Genomic DNA, 25,183 nt, shown 5'->3' on the forward strand with positions numbered 1-25,183 from the left:
GAATCCTCTCACCCTCTGCATCTCTGACCTGTACCCCAGTTCTGTACAAATAAATAAATAAATCTTTTTAAAAAAGTACAAATTCTAGCAGTAGTAGTCTTGTTCCAGAGAGATCCTCCAGACAGGGAGTTAGGAAGTACTCAGGTCCAGTTCTGTGATTGTAAGCAGCTACTGGCCTCCATACCTCAGTTTCCACAACTAGAAATTAATCCTCGCATTATGGCTTTAAGCTATTTAATTTCAGATAGAATGTGATGATTTAAATGCTTTGAAAATTTTGCTTGTTACATAAAATTCGTATTTCCCTAATGGCTAATAATATTGAAAATTCTCTTATATGCTTAATGGTTATTTGTGTATTTTCCCTTTTGGAGAAATACCTGTTTAAATATTTTGCCTTTTTCTAGTTGGATGATTTAATGTGGAATTGGAAAGGTTGTTTGTATATTCTGGTCTTTATTGGATATATAACTTGCAAGTGATTTTTGCCATTCTGAGGCTATATAGATAGGTAGATATACATATACATATATATTTGACATTGACCTGTACAGCACAAAAGTTACTTTGATGTTGTATAATTTCTCTTTTGTTATTGTCATATCTAAGTCATTGTATACGTTCATGAAATTTTACACCTATATTTTCTTGTTTTTATAATTTTTTTGCTCTCACATTGATATCTTTGGGTTAATTCTTTACTAATTTTAGTTAATTTGAGTAAATTTTTGTATGTGATATGAGGTAGGGTTCAAATTTATTATTTTGCATGAGGATATTCAGTTATCCCAGTTTTATTTACTGAGGAAACTATTGTTTCTTCATTGAAAGTATTTACACCCTTGTTAAATAATCCATTGGCCGTAAATGTCTGTTTATTTCTGGACTTACAATTCTAGTTTATCTGTCTCTGTACTCATATACTCATATTAAAAGGTCATTAAATTAATCACTTCCTATCAAGGAAGTACCACACTTCCTTGATGGTTGTCACTCCACACTTTTAAATCTGTGCTTTGAAATTGAAAGAAAAAAAAAAACTTCATATTAGGGATTATAATACAAGTGCTTCTGGGCCTCAGATGTTATCTAAATGAAGATGATTCATTTTAAGGCAAGAGTGAGTGATGAAGTATATGACCAACTAAGGAATCCAGTGTTCATAGGAAATCACTGGTCCCTCTCCTCAGCTGCAGCTTATTGTGTACCAAGCAATGCCAAATATTTTATTTTCAAGAGAGAAACCAGAATTCCACGTATTTATATGACATTCCTCATTCTTTGACATGCTGTGGCTAGACCAGGTGCCCACAAGCTGTCAGTTTTGGGGTCTATTTTACCTTCGTAAAGGTAGAGCACTCTTTCTCATATTAAAAGATGATTAAATTAGTCACTGACCAGGCCAAAATCCACGTTTAATTGTGTCTTAGGCAAATCTAAATGTGAGAGCTAATACAGACCTAGAATAAAACATACAGAGACATCTTTGTCTAATCATTTGTGGGGTGGGATGTGCTCTCCTACCCATTGTGTTTGGGATCCCCATAAATCTCTTCTTTTGAAACACATTCTTAGTACTGGGTCTCAAGCACTGACCTCTTTGCTTCTCCATCTCCAGATCATTTTTGCAGATGAATGCACAGAAGCAGAGGGGCGGCATTGGCACATGAAACATTTCTGCTGCTTCGAGTGTGAGACCGTGCTGGGTGGCCAGCGCTACATCATGAAGGAGGGAAGGCCTTACTGTTGCCAATGCTTCGAGTCGTTGTATGCGGAATATTGCGACACTTGTGCTCAACACATAGGTGAGGTGATACTTGGCATTCAGCTCTGCCCTGATGTCACTGGATCTCTTTTGTGGCAAATAGAGTTAGAATTGCCTTGGTTGCATGGAATAGAAACCCAATTCATTCGCACTGAAATAAAAAGGGAATTTCTTGACTCAGTACGAAGACCCAGGTATATGCTGGCTTCAGGTAGGGATAGAACAAGGGCTCAAACAAAGTTTGATTTCTTCTCTGTGCCTCATCTCAGCCTCTCCTCTGTTGGCATCACTTGGAAGCAAGCTCTCTGTACATGGTAGCCAGGATGACCCTAGTGCCTGATGGTTCTAACAGTTTGAGCACCCACACTCTCTAAAGGAATGGTATCAGTCTTTTCTAGGCTGCCGGTCAGCTCTTCCAAATAAGAGGAAGCCCTGGTTCAGCCACATGTTCCACCTTGGAATTAAGAAAATAGAGTTGTACTATTGGTCTGTTTGAGTTTTAGTCCCCGGCCCCCCACCAAGGTGGTGCTATGCAATATGAGCCCCACTACGACCCGGGGAAGAGGGAGAAGACTCAGAAGGAAAATATGAGGGGGAAATGTAAACAAGATGTCTTCACAGTGTCCTTGGAGAGACTCAGGGCCTACAGAAGGAAGAACCAAAGCAGTCTTTTTGGTAGGAAAAGATAGTCAAAGAAAATAGTTGCTGCTCAGTATGTCTTAAAGAACATATATTAGTAACAACTGACCCAGCCAAAAATAAAACAAAAGAAATTCAAATAGCTTCCCCAAATGATAAGCTTCTCCAAATTATTGACTGCTCCAAGATGGTGAAAATCATTTTCCTTTGCAAATAACCAATTTGTTCAACCCTTCAGTGTTATTCCAAATCACACTGCATCTGTGACTTCTTCATTCAACTTGCCTGATCTGGCACCTTGAGAGTGAGCTGCCCTTTAAAAAAGAAAAAATGTTGGCAGTGGATGAATGTCTATGAGACCAGCCGCCTGGTCTTCCTGTGGCTTATGCAATTCCAAGAAATGTGCTCAGAAGCTGCCAACTTCTTACCTATTGTGGGGAGATGTGGAGATAATCAGTCTGGGAACCCATTTCGCTCTGATTTTATCGGAAACAAAAATAAGTGGGTTTTCTCTCTCCCTGGTACATCACAAGTAATATATTCAGATAACCAAGTAGCTAGTACTTTGAGAGTTTGGTGTGCTGATTAAAAGTACAGCTCTGAACAAGGCACCTACTGTGTGTTCTGTGGCCCTTTGTCATTGGACAGCCCCTGCCCACAGACAGTCCTTCTTCCAAGAAGCATTTCCCAGGAGGAGTCCCTGCAGGTCTATCCAACAGCATTCATATGGACACATGGGGCTTTTACGATCCCCTCCCCACTAACACCTAAAATCCTTACCCCCACAAAGCCAAGCACCATACAGCTTTCATTTCTCACTAGTCAAAACAAACTTCCTTTTTTACTACTAAGGGCAAGGAAATGGGGACTTGGTTTTGACAGATAGCTGTGAGGAAGGACAAGGGGATGTGACAGTGTCAGAGAAAAGGGTGCAACTTACTGATCCCTCACTGTGGGTTGTGGGGCTGTGGGTTGATATTCACTTGGATGTGCTATTCAGACCGAGGCTGAAGCAGCAGTAGACACATACATTCTCCCAGAAATGCTCAGGGGCTTAGATGTCAGTGTCCAGAGAATGTACCTCCAGTGATGGTACCCCCTTCTGGTTAGGATTTCTGTTTCTTCTTTTGAGGCCTTGAGGCTCAAAGGGCACTCCAGAAACAACCACTCGGAATTTTGCTTAGTGGCCTAGCAGAGAAGAATCTGTTACCCCAGCCTGTGTTCCTCAAAAGGCCCCTCTTTTTCTTCCCTTTCCTTCTTCTGGCTACTTAGGCTTTGATTGGCATTTCCTTCTCTGTCCCTCTTAAATCTTTAAAAAGGCATCAATGTTTTACCAGAAAAGGGATCCCTATGGCCTGCAGTATTATGACTGCTGTAGTTATTATAATGCTGTGCCTGATTTTTTCCCTAAATCCACTTTTCTGTAAAATGGCATTTTCCTGCCACAGTGAAGGGGTGTGCTCTGTATATCATGCATACCACAGTCTCTGGGTGCTTTTCTCTGACCATATTATACAAATATTCCATATTTATCCAGCCACTCAGCGGACCCTGCATCAGGCAGCTGTTGCTAGGGCAACGGTACTTTTGCCTGCGTGCAGCAGAGTAAACAGTCCTATAAACAGACCGACGCTGAAGCAGCAGTAGACACATACACTCTCCCAGAAATGCTCAAGGGGCTTAGAGAAGGCATAAAAAAGGAACGCTTAGATGTGGCGTAGCAGAGCCCTTTTCCAGATGTTTAGAGTTCAGGAGCAGTTCAGAGGACCATCTGACATTGGTGATGTTTATCAGAGACCTCGTTCCACTGCCTGCTGGGCCTCTCTGTGACGAGCCTCCCCCTCCTCTCTCCCCCCCAACCCAGCCTTCTGTGAGGCCCCCCACCCCTAGAACTAGGGCCCGGTGGACTCCACTAAACATTTGAGCATGTTTCCTTGCAGAAGCAGGGAAGAGAGGGTGTATAGGACAGGACTGACTGTGTGCTTCTAAGAGAGTGGGTTAGGCTGCAACGCTCCGGATGGGGTGGGTGCTGACTGCCAGGACCCACAGCAGTTGGCTGGAGAAAAGGGGGAAGGAGCAGAGGAGCAGAGAATGGGGAGGGAATGCAGAGGCAGCCGCTCGCCCTCAGAGCAAAAAGGGATACAGGCATTCAGGCATTAAGACCTAATCAGAATACAAGGAGCAGGCAGAATGGCTGGCGGGCACAGGTCTAAACAGTGGCTCAGTTATCCCCAGCAGCACCCCTATGCATTGAGTACTATTTTTATGCCCTTTATACTGCAGAGGTGACTGAGGCACAGAGAGGTGAAGACACTTGTGGCATTGTCAAAACTGGGACGTGAACACAATTCACTGAGCTCTCAGCAGCTTCCCAGTGAGCTAGAATGAGGTGGAGCTGGGAAGTGAACATACACTCCTCTGAGTCCTGAAACCCCAGTCTTCACGGCTATAGACTGGCTTCTGGAGCCGCCTGCCCTGCTCTCTCCTAGGAGGCTGAGGAGGCCGTGTGGGTCTGCAGCCCTCAGCCCACCCTGGTCAGTTCTCACTCCTTCTGGAGTGCTGAAAGGGAGTTCCTTTCATGAAGTTCCTCTGGCTTCACAGCCCTGTGGCTACTCACGTCCCTCTAAATATCTTGTCAGTCCCTAAAATCAGACTCCCAAGTAAACAGAGATGCTTTGGTTTGGGGAGGAGCTAATAGGATAAGAGTTTACCTTATGCCTCTCTCCCTGGGTGCCTGGACATAAGGGAGGTGGTGGTGAGCCCCGCACTGGGTGTGGGGGGCCACAAGAGGCTTTTCCACATTTGCCTTTTATTCTTTCCCTTCTCTTTTCTTGAGTAAAGATTCCTCCCCAGTTTCTTGCTTACTGCCTCTCTAGGCAAATCTGTAGAAGGTATTTCTGGAATGTCCAGGCTCAGAACTCTCAGCTATTAAATGTGAAGGTTCACTTTAATATCCCCTTTCTGGAAAGACTGTTATCATGCAAGATCAGGAAGCTTTTCCAAAGGCCCCTTCCATCCCAGTCACCCCAGCTCTGCCTTCTAACAGGTCTCCTCGTGGGAGGGGGCCTGGCAGCTCCTAGGTGCCATTCTGCCAGTTTATCAACTACTGTCACTATTAGCAGTGCCAGCAACATGCCCTGGTCACTCTCCCCAGGCCTGTGCCCACCCTCTACTGGCCACTGGGCTTGAAGATAAGGTTCTTGACTGGCTAGTGCTGGGTCCCCACAACAGTAGGTATTTCCTGACCAAGAAGTGAAATCCACTTTTGTCTTCTCCACTAAACTAGTTTGTGGCTACCCCTTGGAATGGCTTACTTGGCGATAGGCTGGACTTCATCCACTCAGTGTGGATGTGCCTTAAGATGCACCAGGCCATGTTCCTAGAAACACCCCACAGCCCTAGAAGGGATCGAACTATTAAGGAGGCGCATCTTTGTGGCCGTGCAGCAGCTAAGGCCTGCTGTGAGGTTGACAGCAGACACCCCCTGCCCTGTACTGGCATCTGAGGCAGCAGAATGAAGGAGACAGTAGCAGTGTTCGGGTGCGGGATACGACTCTCTGGCTAGATGTCTCATCTATGATTTTTCAGTTGTATTTTGTCAGACATGTGATTTGACCTTCTGTGCCTCTGTTCTCTCCTCTGGGAAAAATGGAAATAAAATTAGAAGCCTACTCATACACTTGAGGGGTTAAGTGGGCTGACGTATGCAAAGCATTTGAAACAGTGCTTTATCGGTTTTTAGTAGCAGTGTTGTCGTTTGTCTGGGGAAATGTGTTCCAGGCAGAAAGATTAATGGACAGGCTATTTTGAGCTAGTTTATCTGTACCAAAAGCATCTGAGTTAAGAAAGAGCTGATTGCTACAAGGAGGCTCTCTTAATAAGTCAGGAATACCATCTAGGTAGGGGTGGGATTATTGGTGTATTGACATGTTAGTCCATTGCATCTGGAACCCCAAGCCAAATTGGGATGCGGTGTGTTGCGTGTCTTACCGCAGGGTTCCCAACAACCCCACCAACCTTGTGTCTCTTCTCTCCCTAGGCATTGACCAAGGTCAGATGACCTATGATGGACAACACTGGCATGCCACTGAGACCTGTTTCTGCTGTGCTCACTGCAAAAAATCCCTCCTGGGCCGCCCATTCCTCCCGAAGCAGGGCCAGATATTCTGTTCACGGGCCTGCAGTGCCGGGGAGGACCCCAATGGCTCTGATTCATCTGATTCAGCCTTCCAGAACGCCAGGGCCAAGGAGTCCCGGCGCAGCGCCAAAATCGGCAAGAACAAGGGCAAGACGGAGGAGCCCATGCTGAACCAGCACAGCCAGCTGCAGCTGAGCTCTAACCGACTGTCAGCTGACGTGGACCCTCTGTCGATGCAAATGGACCTGCTCAGTCTGTCCAGCCAGACACCCAGCCTCAACCGGGACCCCATCTGGAGGAGCCGGGAGGAACCCTACCATTATGGCAACAAGATGGAGCAGAACCAGTCCCAGAGTCCTTTGCAGCTCCTCAGCCAGTGCAACATCAGAACTTCCTACAGCCCAGGAGGTCAAGGGGCTGGGGCCCAGCCTGACATGTGGGCCAAGCACTTCAGCAACCCCAAAAGGAGCTCCTCACTGGCCATGAAGGGTCATGGCGGCAGCTTCATCAAGGAATGCCGGGAGGACTACTACCCAGGAAGGCTCAGATCCCAGGAGAGCTACAGTGACATGTCCAGTCAGAGCTTTAGTGAAACCCGCGGCAACATCCAAGTCCCCAAATACGAGGAGGAGGAGGAAGGGGGCCTGTCCAGTCAGCAGTGCCGGACCCGTCACCCAATCAGTTCCCTGAAATACACTGAGGATATGACACCCACAGAGCAGACCCCTCGGGGCTCCATGGAATCGCTGGCCCTCTCAAACACAACAGGTAGGTTCTATACCCCTGGAAAAAGGGGCCGCCTCTGGTTGATCAACTTCTGACCTTTACGATCTTAATGTTACTCCTGCTGTATGCCCTCCTCCAGCAGGCTGCTGAGCAAAGGGAGCCCGTGTTTGGGGTGGCTCATGTCCCTTATTGGATCCCCTCTAAGTAGAGCCTGAATCGGGTTGGAATGCCTGTGGTGTGCTGGGGCCATGCCCCTGGGAATGGAAGCAAAAGAAAGGAGAAGGCCATGGGAAGAGCCAAGCAGAGAACTGTGTCTCCCCTGTATCGTGTTAGTCTGATCCCAAAGGGTCTCTAGAGAATGAGTCCTACTGAGGAACTGATCTCCCGCTCCCCAAAAAATGGCTGTTATTTTACACCACCATTTTGGCCAGTCACTGGCTTTGGCTGCTAGGCAGCAACATGGGTCAAGGCAGAGATATGGGCATGGAGAGAGGCGATTCCTATTGGCCAAAGGATCACTTAGGAGGAGGGACAGCTGGGAGCTGCTGGTAGTTCTCCCACAAGCAGGTGCCTCTCAGGCCACCAACACATCCAGCTGAGGCTGTTCTGAACCCCAGCGTCTCACAAGGGAGCTGCTTTGAACGTGTAGATAAAGACATGGGGAGTGTGGGTGGAACAACAGAAGCCAGGCAGACTGAAGAGGACACAGGTGGAGAGAAAGACAGTCATGTGCCTCTCACCCATCAACTTTTCCTGTTGGTTTGTGTGCATGTGAGTGTTGGTGTTCTCTAAGATGATCCTACTCAGCGTATAGCCCGAGGATCAGTCCACAGTCTGCAGCAAGATAAATACTGAAATTGTTATGTTTAGAGGCGCAAACAGCAATTTGACAACGCTGCATGGAGCATGTGCAGTGGGCTCATCTTACTGGCAGGGTACAGACCAACCAGGGTGTTGTAGGTCCCTTGGGTATGGGCTGCTTGATTAAAACACGGACTCCCCACTTCAGTGGTGGGGCCAAAGACCTTCCTTTTACCCAGCTCCCTGCTGATGCTGGTGATTGTCTGAGAACAATAGTCCTGGGTTTATCTGTTTTGAATTATTGTCCTCACACGGTGACTTAAGAGGACAGGTATTCCACGTGCTATATACCGTCATGCTTGGGAGGGCCATGTATGGTCCTCAGGTATCAGTTCTAAGTGAACTGAAAATTAAAAACCGTCCTCTGACATGGATAGCTTGAGTAGCACTCTCTGAGACAGACTGCTAAGTGTACCTCCCCTTCTGGACAGGGCACCAGGGAGGGTGACACATGTCTACCCTCCCCTACCCCTCTGCCTCCCCTCCCCCACAAGCATCCTGTGTCTGGATGAAGACTGGGATATACTTGTGCACAGAGCCCTGTCCAAAGGGCTCAGCCCTCGCTCAACCCCAGCTGAAGGTCACCACGTACAGCCTATTTATTCAGGTACTGCTTTAATGGCTCTTTCCATGTACCTCACATTGTTCTAAGCAGTTGATAAACATTCCAAGTTCTCCAAACCCTCTGTGAGAGAAGTGCTGTGAAAATTCTCATGTTGAGCTTGAACAAATTGAGGCACAGAGGAGTTCAGGGACTTACCTAAAACCACCCAGCATTCAAGAGGTGAAGCGGGAATTTCACCCCGTGCAGTGTGGTGGAAGCAATGCTCATTCAAGCAGTGCTCACTCACCAGCCTGCCGAGTTAATTGGCGCCCCATGCTCTGAAACCTTTCTATCTTTCCAAAGCAGTTAAAAATGTAGATTTTTTTTAAAGTGAGAAATGTATTTAAACTCTCTGCTAGACAAGCAAAATGTGTCTGAGTTGTAGGACACTCGACAGTGTGTTTTTACCTTTCATTCCCCTCAAAGGATTTCACATCTGTATTCTCTTCTGTCTGAGAGGACAAATAGTCTTTCCTCCACATCTCAGATGGAGAAAATGAGGCCTCAGTGACTAAGCACCTTGCCTAGTGTCACAGAAGTAAGCAATTAGTGCAGAGTGATGACTGCCTGGCTCCCAGCCCAGTTTGTGCTATTCTCAAAAGATTTATGTGCTATAATTATTTAAGAGGCCAGGAGATAAATATGAATTCGGCCTCTGAAGCAGAGTTTCTCAAAGCTAGACCACCTGCATTAGAATCCTCGGGCTGCTTGATTAAAACATGGACTCCCCACTTCAGTGGTGGGGCCAGAGACCTGCCTTTTAACAAACTCCCTGCTGATGCTGGCGGTTGTCTGAGAACAATTGTTCTAGGATTGTCTGTTCTGATTTATTGTCTTCACACTGTGATTTGTGAGGACATCTGGAATTCTAGGGGCTGGCAAATGTTGAAAGGCAGAACACACCTTAGCTTAGCTTCCTGGTCTTAAGGCATTGAGGTACAACATTTAGCCCTATGATTTTCTATGGATTCCTGTTCAAAACAACTAATCCCCCTCTGTGTTTGAGATTTGGGGAAAGCAGACCAGACCCCTTTCTGATGAAACGGAGAAAAATTCCTCAGATCAGCACTGTATATCATACAGTAGCCAATAGCAACATATGACTGCTGAAATTTGAATTAACATTAAATTAAAATTCCAGGACATCACTTGTATTAGCCACATTTCAAGAGCTTGACAGTAATGGATGGAATTTTAAATTTCATTTACTTTTAATTAGCTTAAATTTCAAGTGAGTTGTTAGAATGGGCAGTTTTAACCCCATCATTAGTCTCTTCTGTCATTCTCTCGTGAGCCCTCTATTTTAGCGCCTCGGTGTTGAATCCCTATGCAAAGGTAGGAGCTGTGTGGCATGGAACGAATTGCCTTAAGTTCCATAAAGCTCAGTTTCCTTATTTATGAAGTGTGGTGAATAATAGTTCTTCCTGTGTAGAGTTCTTACGATAATTAAATGATTAAAACATGTCAGCTCTTTTGTATGACATGTACAGTTCTCCATGATGATTACCTGGTACTTTTAATCATTATGATTACCCTCCCCTCCCAACTGGTTCAAGTTGTTTGGTCCCTCAGAATGCTATGACTCCTAACATTCAATGAGCCTGTGGGCTCTTTTTCCTCATCAGCATGAGAAACGGAAAGCTAAAGAAATCCATTTCGTGCTCTTGTGTTTCCATGGAATCGTCAGACACGACAGCCCAGAAGCTTTGTGGCTGATATTCTAAGTACGGCTCCTCAGTTCGGCACTGCCGCAAACCCTAAATAGCCTCAGCCCGCCCACGCCGCGCACGCCACGCGAGTGCTGTTGACGAGACTTGAAAAGTCGGTCTTTTTGCGGCTGACTCTCACTGTCGCATTTGAATTTTAATAGAAAATTGAGGAGTTTTTTGAGAAGGAGGTGTTCAGAGCTGTCTGTGTATCTTTATATCCTAGAATCACCAACTATGAGTAACAGGTACCCCCCACAAAAGGCTTAGTCAAAACACCTGGGTCCTCCGGTGAAAGCTAGATTTCAGGATGATAGATTTTTTTTTCTTCTGTGGTCAGTAACGTATGTTATTGAATAAACCTGTAGTGTTTAATCTGGCATGAAGCATGATCTTTTCGTGGGCAGCATTTTTCCTTAGAACAGACCTGGAAAAACAGAGAGCTCCAGCGATTGGAGCCCTCGATTGGGCCTTCAGCATATCCTGATTTGGAAAACACAGTCCACACCTCCTGCTCACACAGAGTGAGTCAGACCCGGCACAGTCGCCATTTACACCACCACCCTAGGGGAGCCCTGAAAAGGTCCTTAACCCTGTGATTGCCTGAGCACACCTCTAAGGCAGCTTGCCACCTGGGTGATCATGGCATTAGAAATAGTGATGGCATTGACATTGAAGATCACTGGGTATTCATCCTGTGCTAGGTACAGGTTCAAGCACTTTATATGAACTACCTGTGAGACAGATATCATTGGTATTCCTGTTTTATAGATGGTACTAGTGAGGTACAAGGAAGATAGTTCAGGGTCACACAGCTTGCAAACGAAGGGGTGTGATTCAAACTTGGACTTTGTAGCTTCAAAGTGTGTGTGAGTGGGGGTGATGCTAAAAACTGGACAATTGCTCATGATAACAGAGCACTGATTTAACCTGACATCCTAATGACTTCACAAATAAAATCTCTAAATCCTCACAGCAGCCCTGTGAGATGATTCTGATGATCTTACCCACTGTACAGATAAGTAATGTTCATAGAACTGTGACAGCCCTGCCCTCACCTCCACCCCACAGTCATTTCTAGCAGCCAAGACTTGAACCTGGCATGATTGTCAGTCTGGCCCATGCTCTGGTGGTTGTATATCTCTTCACAAAGGTCATGCTTACCTCAGGAGACGTGCACCGTGACTCCACCTGAAAGGATGAGGATTTCTTTTCCTATAGTAGCCAGTTTTTAGGTGTGCCTGTGTGGCATTGGTAAGACTAGAAGGAGGCCTGAAAGCACCAGTGTCAAATGACAGCTGAGTGACAAGAGGCAGAGATGGCAGTGTGAGGTGATGTTGCCCGATCAGAAGCAGGAAAGATGATAGAGACAAGTACAGGTTGTCCAAAGGTTGGACCTAGGTGGGAGGCACCGATGGAGAGGAGACCAAGGCTATAGTGCAAGTTAGGGTTATACCTCACAAGCCACAGGTGGGGCCTTGTGTAGGCCAGATGACTCAGTAACGGTGGCCTCAGAGGCCAACCACAGCACAACCAGAGCTGTCCACTGCCCTTTGCCAAGAGTGTGGTATAGAAAAGGATGAGGCTGGGAACATGGCTATTTATTGAGGATCTGTATTGGGTCAGAGACAGCTGGGACCTGTAGGAAGGAAACAGGTGTGACTCAAGGTGAGGGAAAGAGATAGTTTCTATTCATTCATTCATTCAGCCAGCAAATGTGAGTTGAGTGTGGCATGGTCTGCCGGAATTGGAAACTGGACTTTATGGTTTAATTGGCCTCTGTGACCTAGGTATCTCAGTATCTCATCTTTGAAATGGAATGAAAACAGTATCTTGTAGGGTGATTATGGGAATGAAATGAATTTACATAAATAATTTAGAACAGTGCCTCATACCCTCTCAGTGCTCAATGAACATTAAGAGTTAGTAAATGCCACAGACTCTACAGGGAGCTGGACATCCAATGCTCAGCTAAAACGGATGTGTACCCTGCAGCACAGTAGGAGGATATATGGTAACCAGCTGATTATAGAATGTAAAACTGCATCTGTCCTAAGAATGGGAAGGGGCTACAAAATTGGATGTAGTCAAGTCAGGGAGGTTTACATAGGACATCCTGGAAAAGTGATGGTTAAGGAATAAGGGAGGGTCCTCCTTGGTGGCACAGCAGGTTAAAGCATAGCACTATGAAACTATCTGCAGCCACTGCAGCATGAGTTTGATCCCCTGCCAGGAAGGGCACAGCAGAACTCTCCTCTGTTGCTCGCTGCTTCCCTTGGCAATCTATTTGAGTCAACTTGCCCGTTCTGGTCCCCCCTCTGTCTCTGGTGAATTCGCTCACCCCCTGCACCTCTGGTTTGTGCCCCAGTTCTTGTTGCATAAATAAATAAGTCTTATATAAAAGAATAAGGAAAAGAACATTGTAGGCAATAAGAAGAGCATGTGCAAAGATCCTGTGGTCAGAATATATGGCAAATATGAAGAACGTAAAGAGGACTCTATGCTGAGTGGAGCAAAGGGGCAGGAAAGCTGGAAGGAAAACAAGGGTTTGTCAAAGCTGGGCCAATTAGGCTATTTTCATTATTTGAGTCTTTCACTGAAGTCAACAAAAAGACCTTGAAATTTCAAATCAAGCAGGAAGGGAGAAGTAAAATAATCAGAATACATAATCAAATTTGCAATTTGGAAAAAAAAATGTTTCTGGCTGCCATGTGGGAACTTGATTGGAAGAAGGAAGACCCATTAGCAGGCAGTACAGGACCTGCCTGCCCAGCCAAAGGCAAAGGTGGCAGCACCCAACACATAAGGGCAAAGGTTGAAATAGGGGAAAGGTCTAGGGAGACAGAGTATTGCTTTGAAAACTTAGAACTAGATTAATGTTTACTTATTGTTTGACCGGGCCACCATCAGTGGAGTATATGTGTTACTGGGCCAGGTATGCAGAATAGAATTCTGGAAGTGCCTTTGCAGCCTTTGATCAGTATTGTGTTATTGTAGCACATTCATGCCTTAACACACATCACCTACACACCTTGGCGAGGAAGACCTGGTTGTGTAACAGTGAGACATATTGATTGCTAGGGGCAAGGGGTAATGTTTCAGCTTTGCTGGCAAACGGGAAGAGAATGAGAAAACAACAGTGTTGGGATCTGAAGCAACAACTGGAACAGCTCACTTTACCAAGAATGTCTGAAATGTTTTTTAATCCTTGTAATGCAAAACATTTCTATATTTAATTTGGGGAAGGAACATTTCTCCTATTCCCCTGCATAACTTGGATATCCATCCTCTAACCCAATTTCTTTATTTAAATTGTTGGGTAAAGCCTCCTAACCAGCTGGCGCCCCATTACTTGAGCGGCCACACCTCAGACGTGCTCAGAAATTGCACGTCCCAGAATTGGCGTTCACTTCTTTCACTGGGAAAGATAGAGATTTGGGAATTAGAGATTTGGGAAACTTAGAACCACCTTAAGTTCTCCCACTTGACCCTAGCAACAGCTGGGATATATTTGGGAAATGTATATGAATGGTCTTTTGTCCACTGCAATTACAGAGCTCTGGTTTGCAAATGTCAGAATCCTACTCCAACTGGTATAAACCAACAAGATTTTTAAAATTTAAGTTACTCTGAAATTCACAGATTGCTGGTTTCTGGCACAGTTGATTCAGGTGCCCACATGATGTCATCAGGACCCAGCATCTTTCCATCTCTCAAATCGTTTCCTCTGACTGGCTTCATTCTCAGAGCAGCTTCGGGCTAACAACCCTTAGGTGAAGGGGAAAAGGAAATGTTCTTTCTTAATAGTGTCACCAGCAGTCCCAGAGTGAAGTCTCATTTGCCTGACTGGAATCACCTAACATAATTAAAGCTAATTCTTGTGGTTAACAGACTGACTAGGCCTCAGTCACCTGACCAACCCAGCAAATGGGTAAGGAGGTCAAGGCCATCAAAAGTGCAGAGATTGAGAATAGAGATAGAGTTTCTCAAAGGAAAATCAAAAGAATGTTTTTGAAAACAAAGCAGGATTATGCTGTCAGGAGGGAAAGGCACAGATGTCTACCACAGATGTCTATCGGGGCTGGCCCCTGTCCTCTGGCTCCTTCTTCAGAAGCCCACCATTTGAACTTGACCTCCAGTGCCCATAGTATACACTACCTGCAGTTTCTGAACAACTCTGGTCTTTAGAGTAGGTCCCTGTGATGAGTTGAATGTGGAGGTGTCAGGATGGCAAGCTGTGTTGGAAGGGGGGGGGGGTGGAGCCCATCCCCTCCCTCAGCACTAAGTAAGTCCTTCAGGAAAGCTTTCTGGTTGTTCCCACTGGGTGTGTTCCCCAAAGAAGCTGTGCCCTCTTGTTGAACCAGGCTCACAACCTGGGGGCCAGAGTAAACCCGGGTGAAGTCATGAGAAAAACCGCTCATTCCTGTTTCGCTTTCTGGGGCATTTTCCTGGGGTGTGGAGGGCCAAGGGACCATGTCTGAGCCAGGAGGAGAGACTGGGAGCAGTGGAACCAACAGATACAGTCCAGGCCAGAGTGACTGCTGCACCTCTCTCATGTTGGGGCCTTATTGACATTATCTGGGTGCAGAGAAATTCTTCCAGTGTCCTGGTTTTTAATAACCATTCAAGAAGCTGGTTTATAACCTCACTGGCACAAGCAATCATCTATGCCCAGAGTAAGTAACTGTGGCTGCTGACAGCAGAGAAAAGATTGCTGATATTATTCATTTTATTACTGAAAAGGCAGTACCGGAAAAACGGGTCTGAGGTGGGGGAGCTATGTGATGGGCTCTTCAAACTGGAACAACATTTTAAGACTAAAAAAAAAATTTTTTTAAAGACTGTTTCCACATCTCTTGGAACCTTTGGATTTGGGGATTTATTTGTTAAGATTTATTTATTTATGCATACAGAACTGGGGTATAGGCCAGATGTGCAGAGGCGGTGATTTACCAGAGACAGAGTGGGGAGCAGAACAGGCTGACTGACAAAGTACACTGCTGAGGGGAGCAGCGGTCGGGTCAGGGAGCTCTGCTGGGCCATGTGGATCACCTTCCGGGTGGGGATCAAACTCGCACTGAAGCAGCCTAGGCCAGCTTCGCAGTGCTCCGCTTTAACCTGTTATGCCACCAGGGAGGGCCAAACTTGGGGACTCCACAAAAGGAAATGAGATAGCTTTTATTCATGTGAAGGTAACTTTGAAATTCAAACGCTATGATTTATACTTTTAAGTGTGAGCAATTAGGAAAATGTAGAAGCGAAAAAATAAAGAAAAAAGATACCAGCAGTGGGAAAAACTCTAAGCCTCACTACTTGACTAATGTTATTAGTGGGAGAATTTTCAAGTTTTTTCCCTATATATTGGTATGTTATTATTTCCCAAGTGAGTTGTAGACATATTGAAAATGCTGCATCCCTAATTTCTTTGTTCTACCATTAGCTTATTTTCATGGCTTTTGTAGCCATGATTGTTAATGACTATGTAAATATTCAGTTGAATGTAAGTCCACACTTCTGGACTGGGCATTTAGGCAGTTTCCAAAAATGATTTATATTTAAATCTTGATGTCCATCAATTTCTATCAACAGAATGTACTTTATGTTTACTCTTCTTTCCTTCTCATCAACCTTTTAAATAGTTCAGCTTAATGGCTAACCAGATCCTTCACCTGCTTATTTTGACCACTTAGGAAAAATGTCTTCAGCCTCTCCTTCATGTAGTATTCTGGCAGTAGTATGAGGTTTAGCAGTGATTCTGGGGGGACCATCATCTGTGCTAATGGGTCCTCTTCTGCCCACACATGAAATGTCTTCCAAAGCATTAAAAACTTAATGTGATTAAAATCCTACTTCTCAATATAAGCCACCTGGAGTCGGCTTTGGAGAGGGTAGTTCTCTATGTAAACAACAGCCATCTATCATCAGTCCAGGACCGCTTACATTTATCTGGGTTGCTTATCAACAATGCTAGTTAGTTCTTGGACCCCATCCCGGGCCTGCAAAAAGACTGTCTTAGGGCTCAGACCTGGGGTGGGGTGAACCCTCTAAAAGAGGCTAAAATTTGAGGACCACTGACAAAGAGAAATGAGGATGCCCCACCTTCTAACCAGGTTTACCACGGTGTATCTGGTTTTATCCCTCCTATAGTGCCTCTCTGCTGCCTCTTAGCCCCGAGTCTAATATCCTATTTAGAAATATATATGTATTAGGTTACATGTCTGAAAAGCTCTGAAGATATCCCTGACATCAAAGAATTCTTGATAAATAGCAACCTAGTAGGTTAAGCGCTCGTTTCCAAAACATGTGAGACAGTTTAGTCCCTAATTACATAGTAGGGATTAAATCAGAAAGAGGCTAACACTCCCCAATGCATTGATTGGTTTGAGGATTGTCACAGAACACAGCAGGAAAGATGGACACTGCCACATGAATCTCCAAATATGGCTTGTTACAGTTGCAAATCAATGTAGAGATCAAAGGCCGTGTGAGCAAAGTCTTGTAAGAGTTTGAGGTTGGCTGGTTTGTTGTTTGATTGTTTAACCTAGACTAACTCTCAACTCTCACTAACCTACCTTTTTTTTTTTTTTAACCAATATCACCCAAGCATTCAGGTAGAGGGTGTGTGTGTGTGTGTGTGTGTGTGTGTGTGTCTGTGTCTGTGTCTGTGTGTGTGTCTGTGTGTCTGTGTCTGTGTCTGTCTGTCTGTCTGTCAGTTCTTTCCTGTGTTCCCAGTCCTATTCTGCCAGGCATCTCCTCTTGCCTGCCCTCCCCAAATTAAAACCAGACCATGACTTCGGAGACAGCTGTCACAAATCAGGCTGAGCAAACAGGCGGGGTACCATCTAGAAGATAAAGTTTATGTCTTCCAACACAAAATTACTGAGAAAAAAATTAGTGTTTTCTTTGGTACAAAACCTTTTAGCAGCTTTAGAATGTCACGCTGAATTCCCCATCCACTTAGCTAAAGTGGGCATATTTCCCCCATTATTTTTCTCCGTTCCAGCAAATAGCCTTTCCTAATTTTGGGCTACCCAAGCATTTGGTGTTCCAGTTTGTAGGTTATCCAATTCCTGTCTTTTTTTTTTTTTTCCTTTTTCCATGTACAAGGATTGAGCAAACCCCCTTATTTTTCTCCTTCCACAAAGGAGTAAAAACAACCTTTCTGTACATTTCTATTCTCTGGGCCTTTCCTGAGAACAAATCCTTGACTCAGCTGTGTGAAATCTAAGGGAGCCTTGCTCCTGGGAGTCAATCATTCTGCTCAGTCAGCCTCCCTGAGGTTATTAGTCCAGAGGCCCCCAGGGACACGTCCAATGCTTTGGTGAGAGCATCTCTGGCCATCGTTCCATACTGCCTAGTGGGGAGCAGTTCCTCTCCTGCCAGGGTGTCTCATGCTGGCAGAGCAGACTTCCCAGTGGCTGTCTTTCAAATCAGAGGTGCTGGCTTTAAAAGAGTAAAGTCCAATTCAAGCTTTACTTGTGTCTTTTTCTTGGAAAGAGATTGAGCTCATAGCTAGATGAAAGAAGAGAGCACCTAAAATAACTCACGTTAATTTTTTCTTTATCTATGGCTACTGGGTCCTAGGTAAAAAATTCAGGAGAAGTTTTCTTGACCAGATCACATACTAAACACTGTTGTATTGTGAATAGTGTGGTCTTGATTAGTGGATCTCAAAAGGGTGGGCAAAGTGATGATATGGCCATGCAGGGCACACTGGCAGTGTCCAGAGATATTTCTGCTTGTCACACCTTGAGGATCAGTGTGCCCCTGGCCTCTAATGGGTAGAGGTCAAGGGTGCTACTAAATGTCCTACAGTGTAGAGCAGCAGCTTCCCTCCTGAAAAAGAATTGTCTGCTCCGTAGCCATTCGCTGAGAAAACCTGGCCTAGACACAAGAAATCCACTGGAGACCATCAGCCCCCTTGTAAGCAATTCAAAACTGTGACAGGGCAACCCCAGTGGGAAATGAGGTACCTGGCTGTGAGTCCTCACCTGCCTGCTTAAAAAAAAATGCACTTAAAAACAAAACAAAACAAAACAAAACCAAAAAATGCGCTTACAAAGAACTGAGAACAAGAGCCAAGGGCAGGCACACATAGAAAGATTAATAAAAGGTTTTTTGACAAGGGAAGTGAAAAGCTGTAGTGCACAGAGAGAGCCAGAGGACACAGAGAGAGATTAGTTAGCTTGTATTTGTCAGTGTCCTACCAGTAACGCTGCCTGAGCTGGGACCCTGGGTGCGTGCTGAAGGCAGGCAACACCAAACCCCCTTCAGGGCCACATGTTCAGTTTTATACCTGCACGGCTGCTTAACTCCACCCTCAGTTCCTAGCAATCCCTCTTTGGAAGTCAAGAGTCATGGCAGGTTCATGAGATGATGAAAGTTGTGATCTTGGGTGCCTAGGATCTCCTTTTTTAAAAAGATTTATATTTATGCATACAAGAGCTGGGGTGTAGGGCAGAAGTGTGGTGGGGGGTTTGAGGGATGAGGGAGAATTCACCACAGAGTGGGGAGCTGAACAGGCAGAAATACACTGCTGAGAGCAGCAAGACAGGAGAGGTCTGCTGCGCCATGTGGGTCACCTCCCTGAGCAGGGGTCACACTGATGCTGCTGTGGCTGCTGAGCACTTCATAGTGCTGAGACTCAACCCCTTTCACCACCAAGGTGTCCCCATGCCTGGGATCTCTTTGGCATAGAGGTAGGCCTGGAGTCCATGCAACATCAGTGAGTGGAGTTCATTTAAGACACTGTTCCCCAAAGAGCGCCACTTCTGAGGTGGGCATGAGGTCATGCAAGGGGCCCTTCCCTGCTAGACACTTCAGAAGTCCTCTCTACATGAAAGAGGCTGTTTGGCTTTTTGCTCTGACTGCAGCTGTGACGGCACGTTTGGGGTTAATATTCTAGGGTCAAACTGACCTGAGCAAAATTCCACCACTGCTCAGACTTTGACTCAGGCCCCCGGCTTCAGACTCTCGGTCCTTCAGTTTCCTCCAGAGCAAATGGCAATGTCTCCAAATGACTATTGTGAAGAGTGCAGTCACATGCCGAAAGCACACTTAATTATATGCCTGGCACATGGCAAACTCAATGTTTGAGTTATTATTACTCCTATTATTAGGTGCCCCTGAGTGTCAACCTCCTGCTACCTTCCTTTTAACTCTGTCTCAGTCCATTGCTCACTTACAGGGAGAAGGGAGATTGAATGGAGCTCAGGAATCATTCTAGTAAGGGAAGATGGGGGCTCGGGATCAATGGGTGCACCCCATGGTGGCGCTTCTGTAGATATCAGTGATTCAGCCCCATACTGACACCCACAACTAGAGACCTCAGTTGCTCTGATTTTCTGGAATTCTTGCAGCAGGCAAGATGAGCCCTCTCTCCCTGAATCTTGATTTCCCACTTTGTCTGAATTAAGAGGCTACCAGAATCTGTAGCCTAATTATGCCCGGGTAACACCTATTACAGCTAATGGCGCCCTCCCTCCCCAAGTGAGAAATCGACTGTCAGCTCTGAAGACCTCAGCCTTTCCCCCTCTGAATCCCCCTCCTCCAGTGTCAATTAACTTCTCAGACAATTCCCATTTGCCACTGTTTATAGGAGTTAATTTGTTCTTTGTGGATGAGAAACAGGCCCATCTCTGGGCCTGGAGCTAGGAAGACAATAGGGAGAATACAACAATGGAAGTTTTCCCATTGAGATCATTATCAGCTCCAGAAATGAGCCCAGCCAGGTCCCTGTCTGTGGATCTGTTTCAAGCTCAGCCCCCCCCCCAAGCAGGAAGAGAATTCCATCCTGACTGAGCTTCTCATAAAGCGCTCACAACTTAATCTTACCATTCTTGAGTGACCCATGATCTATGGGTGGCTGGGCCTCCTGTCCCAGGAGAACTGTCTTCCCTGGCTCCCTTTCAACTCAGGAAAAGGGCTGCCCCCAAAGTAGGTAGCCTTGTAGGTAGACTTTCTGCCTTTGGAAGGGGTGATTGGGGAGAAGGAGGTGGTGTGAATTGGGAATAGAGGCATCTGGGTGAATCGCCTTTATCCAACTATATTGGATTTAGCACATCAGATCAAGGGTCATAATTATTCCAGGCTTCCTCTGATCCCTGGGGCTGCTACAAAAGGAAAATTGTAAACAGTCTTAGTGAATTCACAGAAGTGCCCTCTCCTCCCTCCTCCCCACCACCCCCATTGTCGTCCAGCAGCTGAACCCAGAGTCCTCCTGGGATCCTTAAGATGTAAATGTCATTCATTTCCAGCCCACCCCCATATTGTGCACCTTCATTGCAGAAACGGCATGAGATGCTACATGCTCCCTTTGGTGTTCCCCGAGTGCATCTCTAATGTGCCATTTAGGGTCTAGGCTGGGATGTCTCCCCCACTGATCCACAGTCCCAGCAATGCTCTCTTATGTATTTTCTATGCCAGAATTTGGTACCAGAGTTTTTGGAAACAAATAGGATGGAGAAGAGAAAGACATTTAAAAAAAAAAAATCCTGATTCTGAGTCGTTTTATATTCATTTATTCAGCAAATATTTATTGAGCGTCTACCATGTGCCAGGCTCTCTGCTATTTGCCAAGTATACATTGGTGAATAAATCAGACCCAGTCCCTGTGTGGGTCAGGGCCCCAGCAGGAAACAGATGGCACATTGAAAGGGTAATTAAAGAAAGCCTAACGAAGGAGAGCCACTGGGTAGGAGCTAAGGCCTTCGTTGGAAAACAGCAGCCATCCCGCTGCCTGGCAAAGGGAAATGAATACCCTCCCCTCTCTCACTTGCTGCCCTCTGGTCTCCTCCCATGAATCACGCCCAACTGGGAGCCATAGTGAAGGAAGAGATCAGCATGCAAAAATGGTGTATCTAGCTGGGAATATATGATAAACATTATCTAATGAGCAGAGTAAAGAGTAGGGAAAACTGAGGGTTAACTCCATAGAAGTATGGTGACGGAAGCTCTATGAAATATATTTTAAGCTGAGACTTGGATTTGAAAGACTTAGCCATAGAAAGGGAAGGGGGTTGTGGCCTTCAGCATATGCAAAGGCCCTGAGGCAAGAGAGAACTTGCAAGAGTCCAGGAGCTGAACGGAGGCCAGTGTGGTGGGTATGCAGTTGTCCATTGGGAGAGCGCTCTATTTAGAGCTTTGAGCACTCATATTTTGGTGCTGGCTCAAATTCAAAATCAGAGAATCACTGCCCTGGTCCCCTTTTTCAGTGGGGTATGTTAAAGTAGAAAAAGATGACTTGCAAAGTGGGTTGAGGAAGCAAATGCAAGAGTACAAAGAGGCATTAAGTCAAAAATATGGTGTGTGTTGGCAAGTGTGGTGGCAGAACTTACATTTAAACCAAAAATATTTTGTAGAATAAAAGCTGTGAATTCCTGTTGATCTTGCTTAGCTATATAGCTTATTTTTCCTTTCAGTGCTGATTTCTGTCTTGGTTATATCCTGGATTTCTATATGCAGTACATTTGAAATTTACCCCAGGTATCCTGGCTTAGTCCAGCAACTAAAATATAAATCTAATTAAAGCAAAAACCTTCCCTTAAGTAAACAGTAAATCTTGAAAACATATGGCTAAACAGAAGTATGATTCACAAATCCCCATCTTTTTTATTGCACAAATTAGCCAGTATTTTTGGCCATGGCTAACAGAATTTGGAGCCCCTCAGCTGTCTCCATTGGTGATTAAGAAGAAAGATTGAGCAGTTTCCATTTTTTCTTGGGTGAGTGTTGCCGTAGTTACTGAGGGCTTTCACCTAATCATCAAATATCTGGATCCTTGTACCTTTCCTTAAAATCCCTTCCTATGACCTAGTAACAGGAGTCCAACAAGAAGATTGTATGTTTTTGAGGGAAAATCATTTGTTGGGGGAATCGCATTACTTGATAAGTCAGAAGGTAAGACCAAGTGAGTTCACGATTTGGGACAAATTTCATTACTAGTGACCAGGCCTTGCCTTATGAATCTCAACAGCCATCATATGTTTGAGGTCCTCAGAAGCCAATAATTTTCTTCCTGTTAGCATGGCAAAGATAGCCCACTCAAACTCAAAATTTGGTCTAGAGTATATGTTTACTACTCACTCTGAAGAAAATAGCTACTAGGGTTCTTTTGAGGGAGGGCTTGATTGTGCAGCCATAAGAAAAAGGCTAAAATACCCAGATACTGTTTCTTGATCTTGGCCTCACATGGAATCATCTTGGGACAGTTAAAAAAAAAAAAATACTGCCCTCCCTGGTGGCGCAGTGGGTTAAAGCACAGCACTGAGAAGCTAAAGCCACTTCTGCATGAGTTCGATCCCCGCCTGTCCCGGAGGTGACCACATGGTGTGGCAGACCTCTCCTGACCCGCCCGCTGCTCCCTTCAGCAGTGTACTTCGTCGATCTGTCTGTTCTGCTCCCCACTCTGTCTCTGGTGAAGCCTCTCGCCGCCCCTGAGCCTCTGGCCTGTACCCCAGTTCTGTATGAATAAATAAATCTTTAATAAATAAATAAATAAAAATAAAATAGGAGTGCCTGGATTTCATGCCCAAGATTGCTTGGGATTTGGACTCACTGGGGAGATAATTTAATGTCTCAAGTCTTTCCACAAGCAGACAGATCTATCAAGTCAAATCCAAATTCCAGGCTGATTTGTTTGTGGTTCTCCTAGTGGCCTAATTTGGCTCTTCCTCTGTGAAGTAGCACACATCCTAAGGAAGACAGTGTTCCTCTATGAGCATACAAAATGCTCTCTAAGAATGCCTTTGCACTATCAAATTCTGCTCAGTGCACCTAAATTGCCAGTAAAGTGATAGTTCCAAGAGTTGGATAGGTCTCAATTTTTTTTAATTTATTTATGCATACAGAACTGGGGTGCAGAGGTGCAGGGGTAATGAGGGGATTCACCAGAGTGGGGAGCAGAACTGATGAAGTACACTGCTGAGGGGAGCAGCAGGCAAGACAAGAGAGGTCTGCCGCCCAGGTGGGTCTCCCCTGGGGCGGGGACTGAACTCAAATTGAAGCAGCTGGCCAGCTTCACAGTGTTGCACTTTAAACTGTTGCACCACCTGGGAGGGCCCCCTTTTCAACTTGTGTCCTTTGTGACCATGAGCAAGTTCCTAAGAATTTGGGCCTGAATACCTCACACTTTCACAAAGAAAACAGAACAATGCTCAAGTAAACAAAAATATTGTCATCAACAGCAGCATGGATGCTCTAGACCCCAAGCATTTGGTTATAAAAGCTGAAGTGGGAAGTCAGAGGAACTACAGTAAGCAACAATTACAGCTGTTGAGCCCATCTGAGAGAAGAGGGAACTAAGGATCAAAGAGTTTAAGATGGTGAACAGATGAGTAGGGATTACAGTCATTTGCCAGTCGGTGCTTTTAACCTCTTCTCTGTATGTGTCTTTTAAAATGAAAGCTCTTAAAAGAGGAGGGGACGCTTGGTGATGTCAGTCCTGAGAACAGGGAGGTTTACATAAAGGGCGGATCTGTCTCTGATAGGAAGAGTTCTTCAGAGGAACATCAACAGGTGAAGCCACTACGGGCAGGTTCTGTTGACTGTGATGCACCTCAGAAAATCATCGTTCTCCCTGCCTTTTTTGTTTCCCTTCCTCATAGCCTTGCAGCCCTTATGTCGCCTGCATGTGGCCAGGGCGCACTCAGCTCATACCGCCTCAGCAGCTTAGGGGGACCAGCTTCGTCCTCTACTCTAGTATAGGCAAGACCCTCTACTATTCCATGTTCAATGGCAGTGCTTCAGACCAGCGTTTCCCAGGTGTTTTTTGTTTTTTGGTTTTTTTGTATTGGCATTTTCTAAATAGAGCATGCCCTCTTTTTAACAAACCAAACACCAGACTTTGACATCCCCGCCCCCACCCCCAGAGTTTCTGATTGTCAAATTCCCACCTTCTTGTCCAGAGGCAAGAGTACATTCCCCAAGGCAGCAAAGATCGACCATCCTAAATAGAGCTAATGGCCACACACCTTTAAGTGGAACACTTTGTTAACTATTGGAATGGACTTTCTTGGTGGAGCTTTATAATAATGCTTATATCATCTCCATTTCACCAGTAAGGAAACCCAAGACTAGGAGATGTCAATAACGTGTTCCGGATCACAACACAGCAAGTGGCTTGAACCAGAAGCTCAACACTGGAGTCCTATACTTTTCCCCATAACCACAGGGTTCTCAACTGGGGTGATTTTACTCCCCAGGGCATTCTGCAATGCCTGGAGAGACCTTGAGCTGTCAGAGAGGGTGGGATCCTGTGGGTCGAGGCCTCTAGTGCATAGAGGTCAGGGATGCTGTGAAATGTTCTAAATTGCCCGTCCCCACAACAAAGAATTATCTGACCTTAAATGCCAGTAATGCCAAGGTTAGGAAACCCTCACATAGCCCAAAAACATAAAAAATATGCTACCTTTTATTGTTTGAGTTTGTGTTGTAGAAACAAGATTTTTTTTTTTCTTTTTGGAAGCATCACATGGTATTTAAAATATCAAATGTACTTTTCAAAGTGCGCTTGTCCCTTTTTCGCTCTACAACTCTCCTGGTGCAGGAACACCGCCACTCCACTTCCTACTTTGGTTGAGTCCTGGGTTCAACTTTGTCAAATCAACACATTAGTAGCAGTTTGAATCTGACCTGCCTTCACGGTCCTTTCTGTCTCTGGAGAAGTTCTATTCATATGCTACTCCAGCTGCAGGAACTCTCCTCCAGGAGGAAGCGGGTGGCAGGCACTCTGACCAGGCTGGCTT

General features: G+C 45.4%; 1 protein-coding gene across 2 annotated transcripts in view; it reads left to right on the plus strand.

Annotated features, from left to right (window-relative positions):
* The window catches only part of PRICKLE2 (prickle homolog 2 (Drosophila)), a 159,347-nt gene that overhangs the window by 108,391 nt on the left and 25,773 nt on the right, over positions 1 to 25,183 (plus strand). For both annotated transcript variants that reach the window (XR_001145041.1, XM_012720474.1), the window contains exons 6-7: positions 1,619 to 1,805; positions 6,444 to 7,310. Coding sequence is in view for 1 of the 2 variants with exons in the window: in XM_012720474.1 (XP_012575928.1) it covers positions 1,619 to 1,805; positions 6,444 to 7,310 (1,054 nt within the window). In the remaining variant the exon portion in view is untranslated. The remainder of the gene's footprint in view (positions 1 to 1,618; positions 1,806 to 6,443; positions 7,311 to 25,183) is intronic.

Source organism: Condylura cristata, unplaced genomic scaffold (assembly GCF_000260355.1).
Source record: "Condylura cristata isolate star-nosed mole 26May11 unplaced genomic scaffold, ConCri1.0 scaffold00004, whole genome shotgun sequence".
NCBI classification, from domain to species: domain Eukaryota; kingdom Metazoa; phylum Chordata; class Mammalia; order Eulipotyphla; family Talpidae; genus Condylura; species Condylura cristata.